This window comes from Nyctibius grandis, chromosome 8 (genome assembly GCF_013368605.1).
Source record: "Nyctibius grandis isolate bNycGra1 chromosome 8, bNycGra1.pri, whole genome shotgun sequence".
Lineage (NCBI taxonomy): Eukaryota > Metazoa > Chordata > Aves > Nyctibiiformes > Nyctibiidae > Nyctibius > Nyctibius grandis.
The window spans coordinates 28,504,381-28,517,898 of NC_090665.1; the positions used below are offsets into that span (position 1 = coordinate 28,504,381).

A 13,518-nucleotide genomic window follows, 5' to 3' on the forward strand; every position below is an offset into this window, starting at 1 on the left:
CATTCTGCTGATCGCAATGGGACAATCCCCACTTTATGTTCATGACCTACAAAATGTGGAGTATTGAATTCTTGATTTATCTGCATGGATTTTAGAGTGATGAAATTATAATACTATATTCTTACAATTTTGACGTGTGCATCATAAGTATTTTACCTTCCAAATGTAAACAAAGTTTTAATGTTTTAAAAGTCAAAACTTTAAAACTTTTTTTCTCCATAGCCACTAATTATTATTAATAACTGGCTTAATTTCTGAGTCATCTAGAAATAATGTCCCTATGACTTGTTTTACATCAAAGTAAGCCAAGCTAGATCAACTTGTATTTTCAAAATAGCTATTTCAAAATCTTCATGAATGTTTAAGAATTTTAGATGAATGCAACGCTACTACGTTGCAACTACGGGCAAAGAACATACATGCAATTATTACATTATCCAGATCCGAAAGGAATTTTAGTAAAGAATTACATAACTAGCATAGAAAAATTACTATACTTTTTCATAACAATTCCTTCACTTTTAATAAGCTGGTATTGGTGCCAAATAAATTAGGTTGTAACTATTGTGTCTGTTTCTGGCTGAATGGACACTTCTAAGCACAGAATGAATGGAGTTCATTTAGAGGTCTTGCAAATGGACTCAGACTCTTTTCATGCATAATGGATTTCAGTAAGAACATTTAGGACAAACAACTTTTTTTAAAAAATTTAACCCTTAAAAGTTAAAGGGAGAGAGTGGGAAAGAAGGAAGATTCAGAATAATTTTGTTATTATTCCCCATTCAGTGATGGCACACACTCTTGTTTCACAGGAAATAGAGAGACCAAGATCAGTCTGGAGTGACTTATCTCAATTTCTATGTCTAAAAATGAGGTACAACAGTCCTGATGCACTAAATAATAATTTTTAAAAAGCTTAATTATTTCATATTACCATTTTGCAAGCTAACTGAATCATGAACAACAGGTTTTTAAGTTAATTTTGCTACTAACATACCAGCTTCTAGACTTAAGAAATCACAGTTTTCTTGTGTTTACTCATGAAACATGTTACAATTCATAGATGCAGAAGGCTGACAAAAGAAGGTGGAGTTACTTAAATTCCTATTTTTTTGATTCCATCCTCCTACTGTTTCTAAAAATACTGAATTAATATATATTGATTCTAGAATTCTCGGATTAAAAAAAAGCAATTCCTTTCAATAAATGAAGTAAATTATAATTAAGTCCGGAAAAACTCCCTATTTTTTCATTAGTATTATAACTTGTTTTCCTAGGGGAATAGCAGCGTTCTCTCACTAACTGAACTAACCCAAATTTCACAGAGCTGAAGATGTCTGAGATAATTTAATTCCTACAGATTTTGTGAAAATTGGTGGTTAGGAAAGACAAGGATACTGCAGTGGAAATATGGATAGGTCAAAGGACACAAATCCATTGAAAACCAAGCTTAATTAGTTACGTTGTTCTTTTTGTCATGATTACTCATCACTATCTTGATATCCTGAAGAACAATGCTATCAAAACCGGAACGAGAAAAGAGCTCTGGCAATCCTTAAAAAGTTTCAAACACTATTAGAAGGGCAGAATCCTGTTCACAATTTGGTTGCTACAGGGGGAAAAAAAAAAAAACACTAACAAAAAAACCCCAAATGAGCAACTCCCCCGAAACCCCCCAAATCAACAACACTCCCCCCGATCCCCCCCTCTAAAAAAAAAACAAAAAACACAACAAAATGTAAACCAACTAACAAATCAAAATGCTGCCCAGCCCTCCCAGTTTTATGCACCATCTCAGCTGACTCTCAGCCTCATTAAACTTTCTGCTCTCCTTCACGGAAGCTGTAGAACTGCAGACAGAGAGCCAAAGCACCAACAGCTTTTCAAAACAGAATGAGGACCTACTTTCTCTCCCTGCTTTCTCCCTCTTTTTGTGGGGGAGTGTGTCTTCATGTTCATCGGGAAATGTGAAAGTATTATTTATCTGAATATACAAAAATGTTCCGTGATATGAATAACTTTGGCTACTTGAAATCAATGGAATTACTTACATTAGAAGAGTTCCTGTTAGTGAAACCACAACCAGGATATTTAGAGATCACATCACGGATTAATTATCTTCTGACATCAGTACTCAGTACTAAATTAGAACAGTTGACAAACAAAACACCTACAAAAATGCCCATTCCTTTGCTGATGTTTTTATCTCCAAGTAATCACTTGAGAACTCTCAAAAGCAAAATCTCAATTTTATCCATGTTTACATACTCATTGTGTATATATGGTATTGTACACCGTAATAGGCTAGAAGTACCTTGTTCTATCAGCTTTATTTCTATTATTTCAACATTACAGCCACATAATGCATCTTATGAATATATTAAAGTTTTTGGTGTCAATACAGTTTGATTTCACTAATTACCTTAAGAGCAAATTTGATGATAAAACATAAGATGTTGCCTACATATACAGCAAATGAACATATAACACATTTCAATATTTATTGCTAATCCACTCACAAAACCACATGCCTCTTCTATGGAATGTCTCAAGGATAGGCAATCCTTACTTAGTGTCCTTGCTTACTGTCTTACCTCCTCCTCCAGCATTCATATGATCCTCTGACAAAGCTGATTCAGATTGTTAAATGGCCAAAAAAGTGTATAGTTTTAGAACCATTCATGAACCCAATGCCAACGCAGTGCTGTAACTCCAATAAACAGGTGCCGATAGAGGTGGTTACGTACAAACATGGTGCACCATGAGCTAGAGTAGCTGAAGTATAGGCATGAATGTTCTTCTGCAAACCCCACAGGACAGTGAGGATGACCCTGCCAGCACTGCAGTAAGGCAGGTACTTCCATAGTGTAACAACATACTGGTATAAGATGACTGACTGCAGAATTCCTGATAGAGGTCTTTGTTGCATTTACACACATTTTAGGGCATTACAGCTGTACTGTATGGATGTGGTATTTTCATGTTCCTAAGCAATACCACTACGCTAACGAAACATTGTTAATAGACCTGGCCTATGTAAAGTCTACAGATTACACCACAAAGTTTCTCTTGCCTCTGTAAAAGCCATCTGGATTACGGATATTACTTTTCTTTTAATAGAAGTTTTACTTTGGTAATGTTTCTCATATTTTTGCTAAATATGATCAACTGCTTAGTGCAAAGAGGTCACTCTGGGACTGTTTTTCTCCTGTGTAACTCAGTTAGAATAAGCTCATAGAATTCAGTAACATGAGGAAGAAAAGTAGGCAAGCATGATTTTAAACTCTGCAATTCTACTCGGGCAACTCTACACCAGCCCCAAGGAACAGAATCGAGGAATACACTGTTGCCGCAATGCAAAAAGGGTAGGACAGAGCCATTAGGTGTTTATTATGTATCCAGGGAAAGGGAAGCCAGAATTGCTAGTTTTCTCTCTTCCTGAGAGGAAGGAAGAAATGGCAATGAGCCATCGTTGACAGGAGCACTCTATTCTGTCCATCCCAAAGAGGCTCTGACTGTAAAAGATATTCAGATCATCTGCTGTAAAATGACCATACATCTCTGATCACTGACGTCCCATTTATCTAGTGAGAACTTCAGAAAAGGAGGTATAAAAGCAACTTCTCAGAATGCATCTCACAACAAACCAGAAAGTCTGCAAGTAGCATTTATCATCAGTGCGATGCTATGGCTCTGATATGGCACCAATTCACTAGTGTATTTCTGGCAGCAAAAATACACTATCACCCAAAAAATGCAAATATTTTTTCTGCAGGAGTAAAGAGCTTTCCACTGGAAAGTGCCAGCTATTTTTCCGCTATTGTATATAAATATTTTTATCATGCAGAACTTCTCAATTAAATTTATAGGGAAGGACAACTCTGGAAAGTGACCTATACACTCGAAAGGCAATTATGAATGCATAATCCATGTAGAAATTTCATAAGCAGAGCAGCAGCACACATTTATTTAAATGCCTTTACAGACAAACTGCCAAATCTTGGAGCCTTTTCTTTCACTCCACACTTTCCCACCACTGTGAGAACTATTTCTCATTAACAACCAAATTGGTTTCAGATGCTCTGCTATAAGATGTTACCTTAGAAACCATTTGGTAAAAGACTGTGGCTTCCTTCCATAGAAATCTCAAGCAGTGAAAAGGCAGATTTTCTGGCATAAATCAAATCCAATTTCTAGGGTTCACTAAACCTTTTCTCCTCAGAATAACGTTTTGTGACTAGATCTTAGCGGTTAATAGTGCACAAAGAATTGCTGATGTGAACCAGTTTTAAATTATTTTTATTCTATTCCCTTTGTTAACTCAATTGAAATTACTTGCTGTACTTACCATACCTTGATAGAACTTTTTAACTTCATAACTAATAAGAATATGTAATATGTACAGCAAATAAATAGATTGAATAAAAATATTGATGTTATTTTCCTCCCCTTTTATACATCTCCTTAAACTACTCTATCTGATAAAGATTACCTTAATTAACAACATTAAACATTTGGAAATTCTTCACAATAAATGAGACAGACCTGTGACAATTTTTTCCTCCTCCAAACAACTTCCACAATAAAGAATGATCAAAAGGAAAAAAAAATATTAGGCCCATACTCTGTACTTAAGTAGGGCATTATCATAATCATTCCTGCTGTGGAAGTTTGACTTAAAAGTTACGTACATAATTTACAATTAAGCATAATCAGCATACAATTAAGTAGAGAGATAGCAATTTTAAAAAGTGTAGTTGACCACAAGATGAATAATTCAAAAACACTTAGAATACTGTAAAGATAATATTATAGAAAAAATTACAGAAAACTGCAATTTACAATTGACTTGTAGCTTGCAAGATGAAAATGCATGTACAATAACTCGTCATTGTGAGATCCTAACTCAAGATGACGTTCAAGCTGATGACTAGTTTTTGACATCATAAGAGTGTCCTTTATACCTACCAGACTACTCGCAGAATAAGTGCAATTGTGAATCATGACAAGATCCTACTCCTGCAATATCATCTGACACTGCAAAGTCTGAGACTTGCAGTGTCCCCCTGCTAACTAATTGTGTTCATGAGTTCGAAGGACAGCAGCAACCCAGCTACCCATAGCACAAAACAAGCGAACAATAAAGAATGTTTCTGATCAAATGTTTTCCTTTCCGCATCATCCAAGAATTTAACATGTATTTTCTCAAGGTTTCCAAGACAAACAACATTTCTTGTAGCCCCTCCTCTCACACTGCACATTCAACCTTAGAATAGTATGTATTAGAATGCAAAGCACTTCCATTCAGGCGTTAAGCCTGGGGAACAGAGCTTAACAGAGCTTACAGTTATGAAACTGATGTAAAGCCACAGAGATGGCTTTCCCCTTTCTCTCCCCTCGTAACGAGGATTTTGTATCACTCTCTGTGCTGGAGGTACTTGGCATGAACATTAGAAGAACTCAAGAAAGTTTAGGAATCAGTACCTCCCTCTTCCCCATTTGGAGGCCTGAGGAACCACTGCCATTTAGGTTATAGCAGCATGTGACATCACCATTCAGTGCTGCCAAAACTATGGTAGGGAGCTCTGGCAAAGAAAAAAGGTATGATGGCTAAAATCTGTTATATCAAGGTTGAAAGATAAGAGTCAGCTTTCTTTTTTCCCCCCACAAAGTTCGGTCTCATTTTTCTACATTACAGAAACATGGTGAAAGACAGAAGTTAAATACACTGAGCTTGCTTCTCTGTTAATTTCAAACTGGTTACAAGAAATTTGTTCATCTAGTTAGAAATTAGGCTTGTAACATTTAAAAGTATTAATGGCAACAGCAAATTTAAAAGCATACACATAAAGTGCCTCTGCTTATACTGATAAAGGCTTTAATTATTAAACAGCGATAGAAACCTAAATTTTTTTTTTATTACTTAGGCTTAGTGATGGACATTTAAAATTCATCCATATCACATCAGCAACAACGTGATTACCAAAAAGAATCCAACATGAGAAAGGAAGCTATCTTTCTGCTATTAAATCACAGTTCATATGTCAAAATATAAACAAGGTAAAATCCCCAGCAAAAATATAAAAAGCTGACCTCATAGATTTGTAGGCGTACAAAGAGAGCAGAGACGAAGCAGCAATGTCCCCCAGAAAAGTAAATTATTTCTGTACTGTGTACACTCTGATATAAGCAAAAATTGGCCCAGCGTTTTGCCCCAGATGCATTTACTACTACCCTTTAAAACAACATTTGCACAGCATTTGGTCTTTTTTAAAGAATAAACCACCACCAGACTGGAAGCAGGTGAAGTCAGAAGAAAGCAAGGAAGGTGGGAGCTCAGCAGGTTGTCAGGTTAGGAGAGGATACTGCTTTGTTCCACTCTCTACGAATACACAGCTGCCTGGAATATGGCCACATTTTGTACAAGAGAGAAGTTAAATATCTGGAGGCCCTCAAAGCTGAAGTACAACTTCTCAAGGTCAGATCTACTGAAACAGTGGATGAATTGGGATGGGAAGATTTATAGATGTGGCATTTTGTTCATCACAAGAGGCTATTAAGGAAACTTGGTAACCATGGGTGAGAAGCAAAGTCCTGACAGAGTGGACAAAAAAAATGGTTGAGACATAAAACAAAGGGAAGAAATAAACAGCCAGTTCTTATTACAGGATAAGATTAATAGGGGGGAGTGCCATAGGTCTTGGTATCAGTACCGCTGTTCCATAAATTTCATGGCTTCAGTTCTTAAGGAAGAAACAAGAGCCATGAATAAAAAAAAGGCAGTAACAGTGGAGAATGACAAGAAGTGAAGGCTTGATTCTGCTTCCATTGAATTGAAAAGCAAAATCTCATTTGATTCCAATCCCAACAGGACTGGGTCTTTTTTGACCACAGCTAAGTTTAAGAATGAATATGAGCAACTCTAGGATTAATAATGAAGAAGTAGGTAATGGGATTAGTAATACATAATTGAAAGAAATGTTAAAATACTTCCACTCAGCATTAAGATTCAAGTTATATATAGCATTTTGACAAAAAAAAAAAACAGCACAACCTGATGTAATGAAAGTGGAGTAATCTGATTCTCTTTTTTTCTCCAGAAAAATCCCACTTGTTGTGAAAAAAAACGAGAACAATACAAGGAGTCTTGTATGGTTACAATGTAAATGATGCAATATCTAACAATGCAATCAGTGAAGACAGTAAAAACTTTTACGATTTATTTACTTAGATAAAGCTATAGCTGAATATCAGGAATCTTATCTACGGAACACCCCGACATGATGACAGGAGAGATTTTAATGGTGTTTCCCTTGAGCATGGAGGGATTCTATGTGTGTGTCTGTGTGTATTATTTTACCATGTTAGTAGTGCAACATACTGACAAATGCAGTAAAAATGCAATTTAAGCATGTTAGTAGTGCTGTAAGTTAACTGACATATTATCTATTGGGATTGATTTTTACTCCTCTCAGGCTTTGTCTATTTGACTAGAGGCTGCTCAGAGCAGTACCTGTCTGCTTTCCCAGTTACAGTGCCTAGCATAATGGCACTGTCCATTCTTGAATGATCTGTAAAGAACATCATTACTAATAATAAGTACTCACTGTGTATGACATGGGTAAGGGACAAGGCATATAAAGACTTGATTATTTTGTTTAGTAATTGCCTGTCCTGAAGCCCCTTCCCAAACAAGCATGCAATTAATTTTATACTTTAATAGGAGGGGATCATTAGAGAACTTTTTATCTCATCACGTTGTTATTAATTCTAGCTACCCTAAGGATTACATGGAAAACAACTTTACAAGAAAACATTCTACGAATTTTTGGTATTACCAGCACATATTGTCAGGAAATCATATGCTATTTGACTAGTCTCCCTGAATTTCATTATTACTGTACCTAAAAAAACACTCAAAAAAAACCAAAACCAAAAACACAAAAAAAACCCCTCATCTAATGGGAATATAACTACTGTATCAAAGGGATGAAGATAGTTTCACTAGAGAGAGCCAGAACAACACTTAAGAGATGTCTATAATCGGTGTTTTGGGGACCTTTTGTAATAAGGCGTTTTTTTTTTTTTTAACAGAATAAAGCGTTCAGAAGTGTATTGGCAAAGTTCATGAACAAATCAGATACTTTTTACCACTAAGAGACTTTATCAAGTTCATATTATATCACTAAGCCTTCCAACAAAGAGTGATGCCATGCTGAATTTAACCATTCAGCACATGACCTTGAAAAAGCTTCCTAATATTTCAGTTACAGGAAGAAAAGCCCTTATGCTCCTGAATTATATCCAGACGCTTTAGAGGGTAGCTTTTTTACCCCTCGGACTTAGAAAGTTGTAGTTTTTTTTGTTTTGTTTTGTTTTGTTTGTTTTAATTTTTTTTGGGGTTTTGTTTTTTTTTTTTTTAAGCGGGGGCTTCCTACTTAACAGAAGTAAGCATGAACAGTACAAACTGTATGCATTTTTCTTCCAAAGCCTGAAGAGGATGGTATTGTGTGTACCACTTTGACAAGTGATCCATTTTTGAGGATGTTGCTTTAGGTAAGCACCAACTATCCTGTAGTTAAATTAAGACAATGTAAGAATATGTAATTCCCTACTATAGTATAAAGACTCACAAAGTATGCGATTCTTGGACACATGTAGCTCCTATGAAAAAGTATAACTACACCAACTTCAAAACAGTGTCATTTTATAACAGTTATTTGCCCTGTATTTCTAAAACACTAATAAAGTAACTCTTGCAAATAGGGAAAGAAATTATAGCTACCTTATTAGCAAGATAGTGAATGTATCCATTTTCTAAAGCAATTTAAAGCCATTATGAGATAATGTACTCTCTGGGGCACAGCTTTACACATGTATCAAGTATTGGGGCCAAAATGCCAATTCATTTTAGACTTAAGCCTACTCTATCTGAAAGCAGCCTTGTCATCGACAGTAAACATGCCTGACCCTCTTCACATGAATAATATTGGCTAACACAATTGCTAGAATCAAACCATAAGAAATATAAATTTATCAACAATTTTTATAATCATACAATAAAGAAGATGCAGATTATTTTTATTTGTTAACTAAAATTTTAGCCATATAGCATATTTCTAACACAAAGGTGGCCTGCCTTATAATAATCAGTAGGTGTCTCAGGAAAGTCAGCTTGTTTTACCATTGCTAGTAGACTTGCCTTTCTGCTGGACACAAGACAGATACAATACGTATGAATATGGATGTAAGTAAATACAGAATTTTGGATGTACAGAATTTGGCATGTTATTCCAAGTAACCTTTCAGACTGATCATAAATGTTGCACACTACATAGTCTTCTCCGGTGTACAAATCCGTCTTTCTCACTAGAGATTTTAGGAAATGGATCCTCCTCACCGAGAACAGTTTGTGTAAGTGAACGCAGAGCATCAGACATAGAATGGTAACATAATGAAAGACGACTTAACCTCCTCCCTTCCCGCCTCCCCTCTTGCATCAACTTACTGAACTTCTGTACAAATCTGGAAGCCAAAGCAGCTGTGACATGGAAACCCATTTAAAAAAAGAACACGCAGTTAAAAAAACACCACCACACCACCTTTTGACAACTGAAGCTTGAACAGAAAAGTCAAGTATTTTTGACAGAATGCCATCCTAGGCTGCTGTTGCACTCTCTCTCCAGTAACAAGTTCTGGCTGAGAAACGTTACGTGTCTCCTACTCCAGCTCTCAGCTGCTACAAAAGGGGTTTCATCACTTGGAAATAACTTCCATATCTATCTGAGCTGCTTTCCAGTTGACATGACTGGATAGTTGCAACCATCTTAACACAGCATATTTATCTTTCTCTGAAGCTTTTAGAAAGATTATCTAGCAACAGAGGCAACATATATATCTGTCCTCTCAAAGATGACTTTTCATAGATAACAATTATGTCTGCATGTTTAGAAGGATAAATATAACAAAAAAAACCCCAACCAAATCTTAAATCCTGCAGAAAATGGCCTTCCAGAAAAATGCGTCACCCTTAAAAAAAGTTCTCCTCTACTTTATAGCCGAGTAATTTTTTGCGCTGCAAACATTAGTTAATGCATTAAGGCTGTAACAAAAACAAGCCATTGATTTGTTAGAGTAGTTAAGTGGGAACACCTACCATAAATAAAGATCCCATTGTGTTAGGCTGCATATCATGCTGTTTATAGCTTGACCACAAACACAAGTGTGGCAAGTCTTGAGCTTCCTCCCCCCTCCCTTCTTTTCTTAAATCCACAGTGTTTTGCAGCATATATCAAGGATTTCTTAAAATTACCTAACTGCTTCTTATCTATTACAAGATCCTCAAAAAGCTGCAGAAAGTATAAGCAATATGTCAAGTGTTACTCTAGCGAGACAAGAATAGGCAAGTGAAGTCAAAGAACCAAATCCTGCTGTTCATGACACTGCTCTACGTCAACAGAAGTGCCTCAAAAGCCTTCCCTGACAGAAGTTATGGGCCAGAAAATTACAGACTTAATTCTCTTTAGCTTCTATGCTGCTATCCATCTACTGTGGTTTGAGTTCAGGCTTGACAACCAACTACTCAGTATTTACTAATATAACGAAAGGACAGCAAGCAGCATGCTATTTGGTAGAGAGTACAGAGGAATTTTTCTGCCTGTTTACATTCTAGTCAGCTTATTCTTCCAATCACCTAAGAAATGTATTGCAATCTCCAATTAAAAAAAAAGAGGTGGTTCTGCAGATAGTCTGAAATACAGTTCAGTATATAGTGAAACAATGGACATAAGACAACTGAGTCTATTCTCTAAAAAAAGACTATTCACATTTTTTTTTTTATTTTTGTAAAAAAATCTCCAAGTGAACTAAATTGGCAAAAAGTGTTACAGGTTAAAACAAACAAACACACACACCTAACCCACAAAAAACAGTGAAAGAAAAAAGAAATAGTAATTTTGAACAACATAGGCTCTTTTGCTCATTATATAGGGACTGCGTAAGGGATAGCTGCATCAAGTATTCTTAAGGTCAAAAGAAACTAAAATAATAAATTCATACACTGGGCATACACATACCACATTTTTATGAACATGTGTATGCACACAAATACATGGTAATAGCAGTTATCGACATTTTGTAGACTTTCAAATTCTTTTTTTAAAATCTTTTTTGGCTGATGATGCTGAGTTGCTAAGACTTTTTAACAAATAAGTGCAGCTCAAATGACTTAGGGTACTCAGAAACAAGAATTACAAGCTCTATCTATTCACTTAGTGTTTCTGGATGAAAAAACAGCCCTATCAAAAATCAAAGGCCAACTCCTATTGACTTAAGTGGCTTAACACACTCTAAAATCCACAGCTCCAATTTTACCCTCCTTTATACTAATGAAAATCCTAAATAATTGCTCGGAAGTCAGTACATGCTCACAGGATAACGATGAAAAGAGCAAGAGGGTAATTTTATTTTATAGCTTAGCTTGATACTTTTGTGATTGATTAACTCCAGTCTTGCACACAAAGAACGTAAGTGCATTTGATTTGTATGTTTATGTAAAATAATGAAAAATGTGGGATATCAAAGTGACCCATGATAAAATTGCATCATGAAAGATTAGGAAGGGTATTAATGTTTTAAAATATGTTATGAATGAAAGCGGCTTCTGGAAAGACTGTTAAGGAGAGATAGAAAGAGATGCTCAAATACTGTGCCAAAAGAATCTGAGGCTTTAATCACAAGACCAATTAACTCTTTACTTTTACAATAAACATGTTAATGTCAACTATAAACAAAGACAACTATTAAAAAAAAAACCAGAAAAATCTGGTCAAGTATGCAATGGTCATTGGTACGTGTATGGTACACGTTTGCCTCTTTGTGGCACACCTTCCAGGCACTCTTGGCTACATCTCCTGTTTTGGGAAAGTTAATGGTCTCTTCATATGTTATGCGTACAGCATGGACAGCACTCTACCACCACAGAATTACTGGTATTAACCCTCCTCTGCTCACACGGTCCTATGCTGACTTGGAAGAATGGCCTTTAATCATTTAATAGTTTGGCTCTTTTGAACCGTAACCAAATCCACCAATTAGATGGATTTGGAACTCAGAATAGTATAAACCTGATATTCCTATGCAGAACTAAAAGGAGTACTCCACTGCAAGCCAAGCTTGGGTTTATACCAGCTACAGTTCAGTAAAAAAGAAAATCCTTTTCCCCTTTTCTCAAATAGCTGAGGGAAAATAAATTCTTTGCTTGCCTTGTGAAAAAAAAAAAGTAAGAAAAAAAGTCCTTCTTTCAAACTTCATGGACACTTTCATGCCTGAGTTCTCATTGCAGGAGTGTATTCTGGTTAGCCTGTAGTCTTGTTTTGCTAGGACTGAAGGCAATAGCTTTCCTGAACTATCACCAGCATTAACTCAGACAACTAACATAGTCTTATAAGAACTTCTAATTTTTTCCCCACGTTCACATTTTAGAAAACAAATTCTTTAAGAGTTTAAACAACTCTATTGCAGAACTTCTCACTGCACAATTGATAATAAAATTAAATGTAAATTATAAAAAAAGTTACTTTCCCTTTGCGTTTTCATATTTTCAGGCAGATTTTTTCTCCTAAAACATATTAAAAACGTCTCGCACATTTGGATGAGCAACAACCGAAACCATGCGTTCACTAAACTTCAATACAATGTCACCGAACCTTGGCTTTTAAAAAGAAGAAAAAAAAAAAAAAATCACACACCAGATTCTGATGCCCTGCTAGTGTTTAACAGCATTTGCATTCTTTCAACATACACATAGGCCACGTGTTCCTGCAACCACGAGGCACAAAGTTCACACGCGCCTTCTGACTCCAACACGCAGCTGAGGTTCCTGCACAGGCTTTCGACTGCAACAGGTGCTGCTGCCAAAAAAAACCTTCCAGTAAGGTTAACTCAGGCTTGAAAGTCTGCTTTAAAGAAAAGTCTGCTCCCACGTCTCATTAAAAAAAAACCAAACAAAAATCACCAAAGCACCGAACAACACCTTGGGGGCAGCGGGAGGAGAGCTCTATACTGCCGAGCACAAAAGCACCTGCTCTCCAGATGGCCTGGCGCCGGGAGCCCCTCAAGGTCCCATTCAACAGGCCCACGACGATTCACCCCATAATAAAGCAGCCTATGGAGCAGCACAAGGACTGCCCAGCCCAGCCCAGCGCGGCAGCCTCCGCAGGAGGCTCAAGCCCAGCCAACGGCAGAGCCAAGCCCCGACGAGCCGGCCTGGCCTGGCCCCGCGCTGAGCCCCGCCACCTCACAGCTCCCCTCAGAGGGACGCGTCTCTCAGTGTCGGCCAGGCCCGCCGCGGTACCGGGGCCCGGCGCGGCACTTACCGAGCCCCAGCACCGGGATGCGCCGGCCGTTGGCGAGCGGCAGCGCTGGGCAGCCGCGCGCCCCGCCCCCCTCCGCCGCGGCGGCCATGCTTCACGGCTGCGGCCCGCGCGTGCCGCCCGCCGCGGGCACTACAGCTCCCAG

General features: G+C 37.2%; 1 protein-coding gene across 4 annotated transcripts in view; it reads right to left on the reverse strand.

The window, feature by feature from the left end:
• The window catches only part of LOC137666627 (uncharacterized oxidoreductase ZK1290.5-like), a 49,958-nt gene extending 36,474 nt beyond the window's left edge, over positions 1-13,484 (reverse strand). For all 4 annotated transcript variants that reach the window (XM_068406755.1, XM_068406752.1, XM_068406754.1 and 1 more), the window contains exon 1: positions 13,377-13,484. In XM_068406755.1, the coding sequence (XP_068262856.1) occupies positions 13,377-13,464 (88 nt within the window). In that variant the 5' untranslated portion in view covers positions 13,465-13,484. The remainder of the gene's footprint in view (positions 1-13,376) is intronic.
• Between the last annotated feature and the right edge of the window lie 34 nt (positions 13,485-13,518).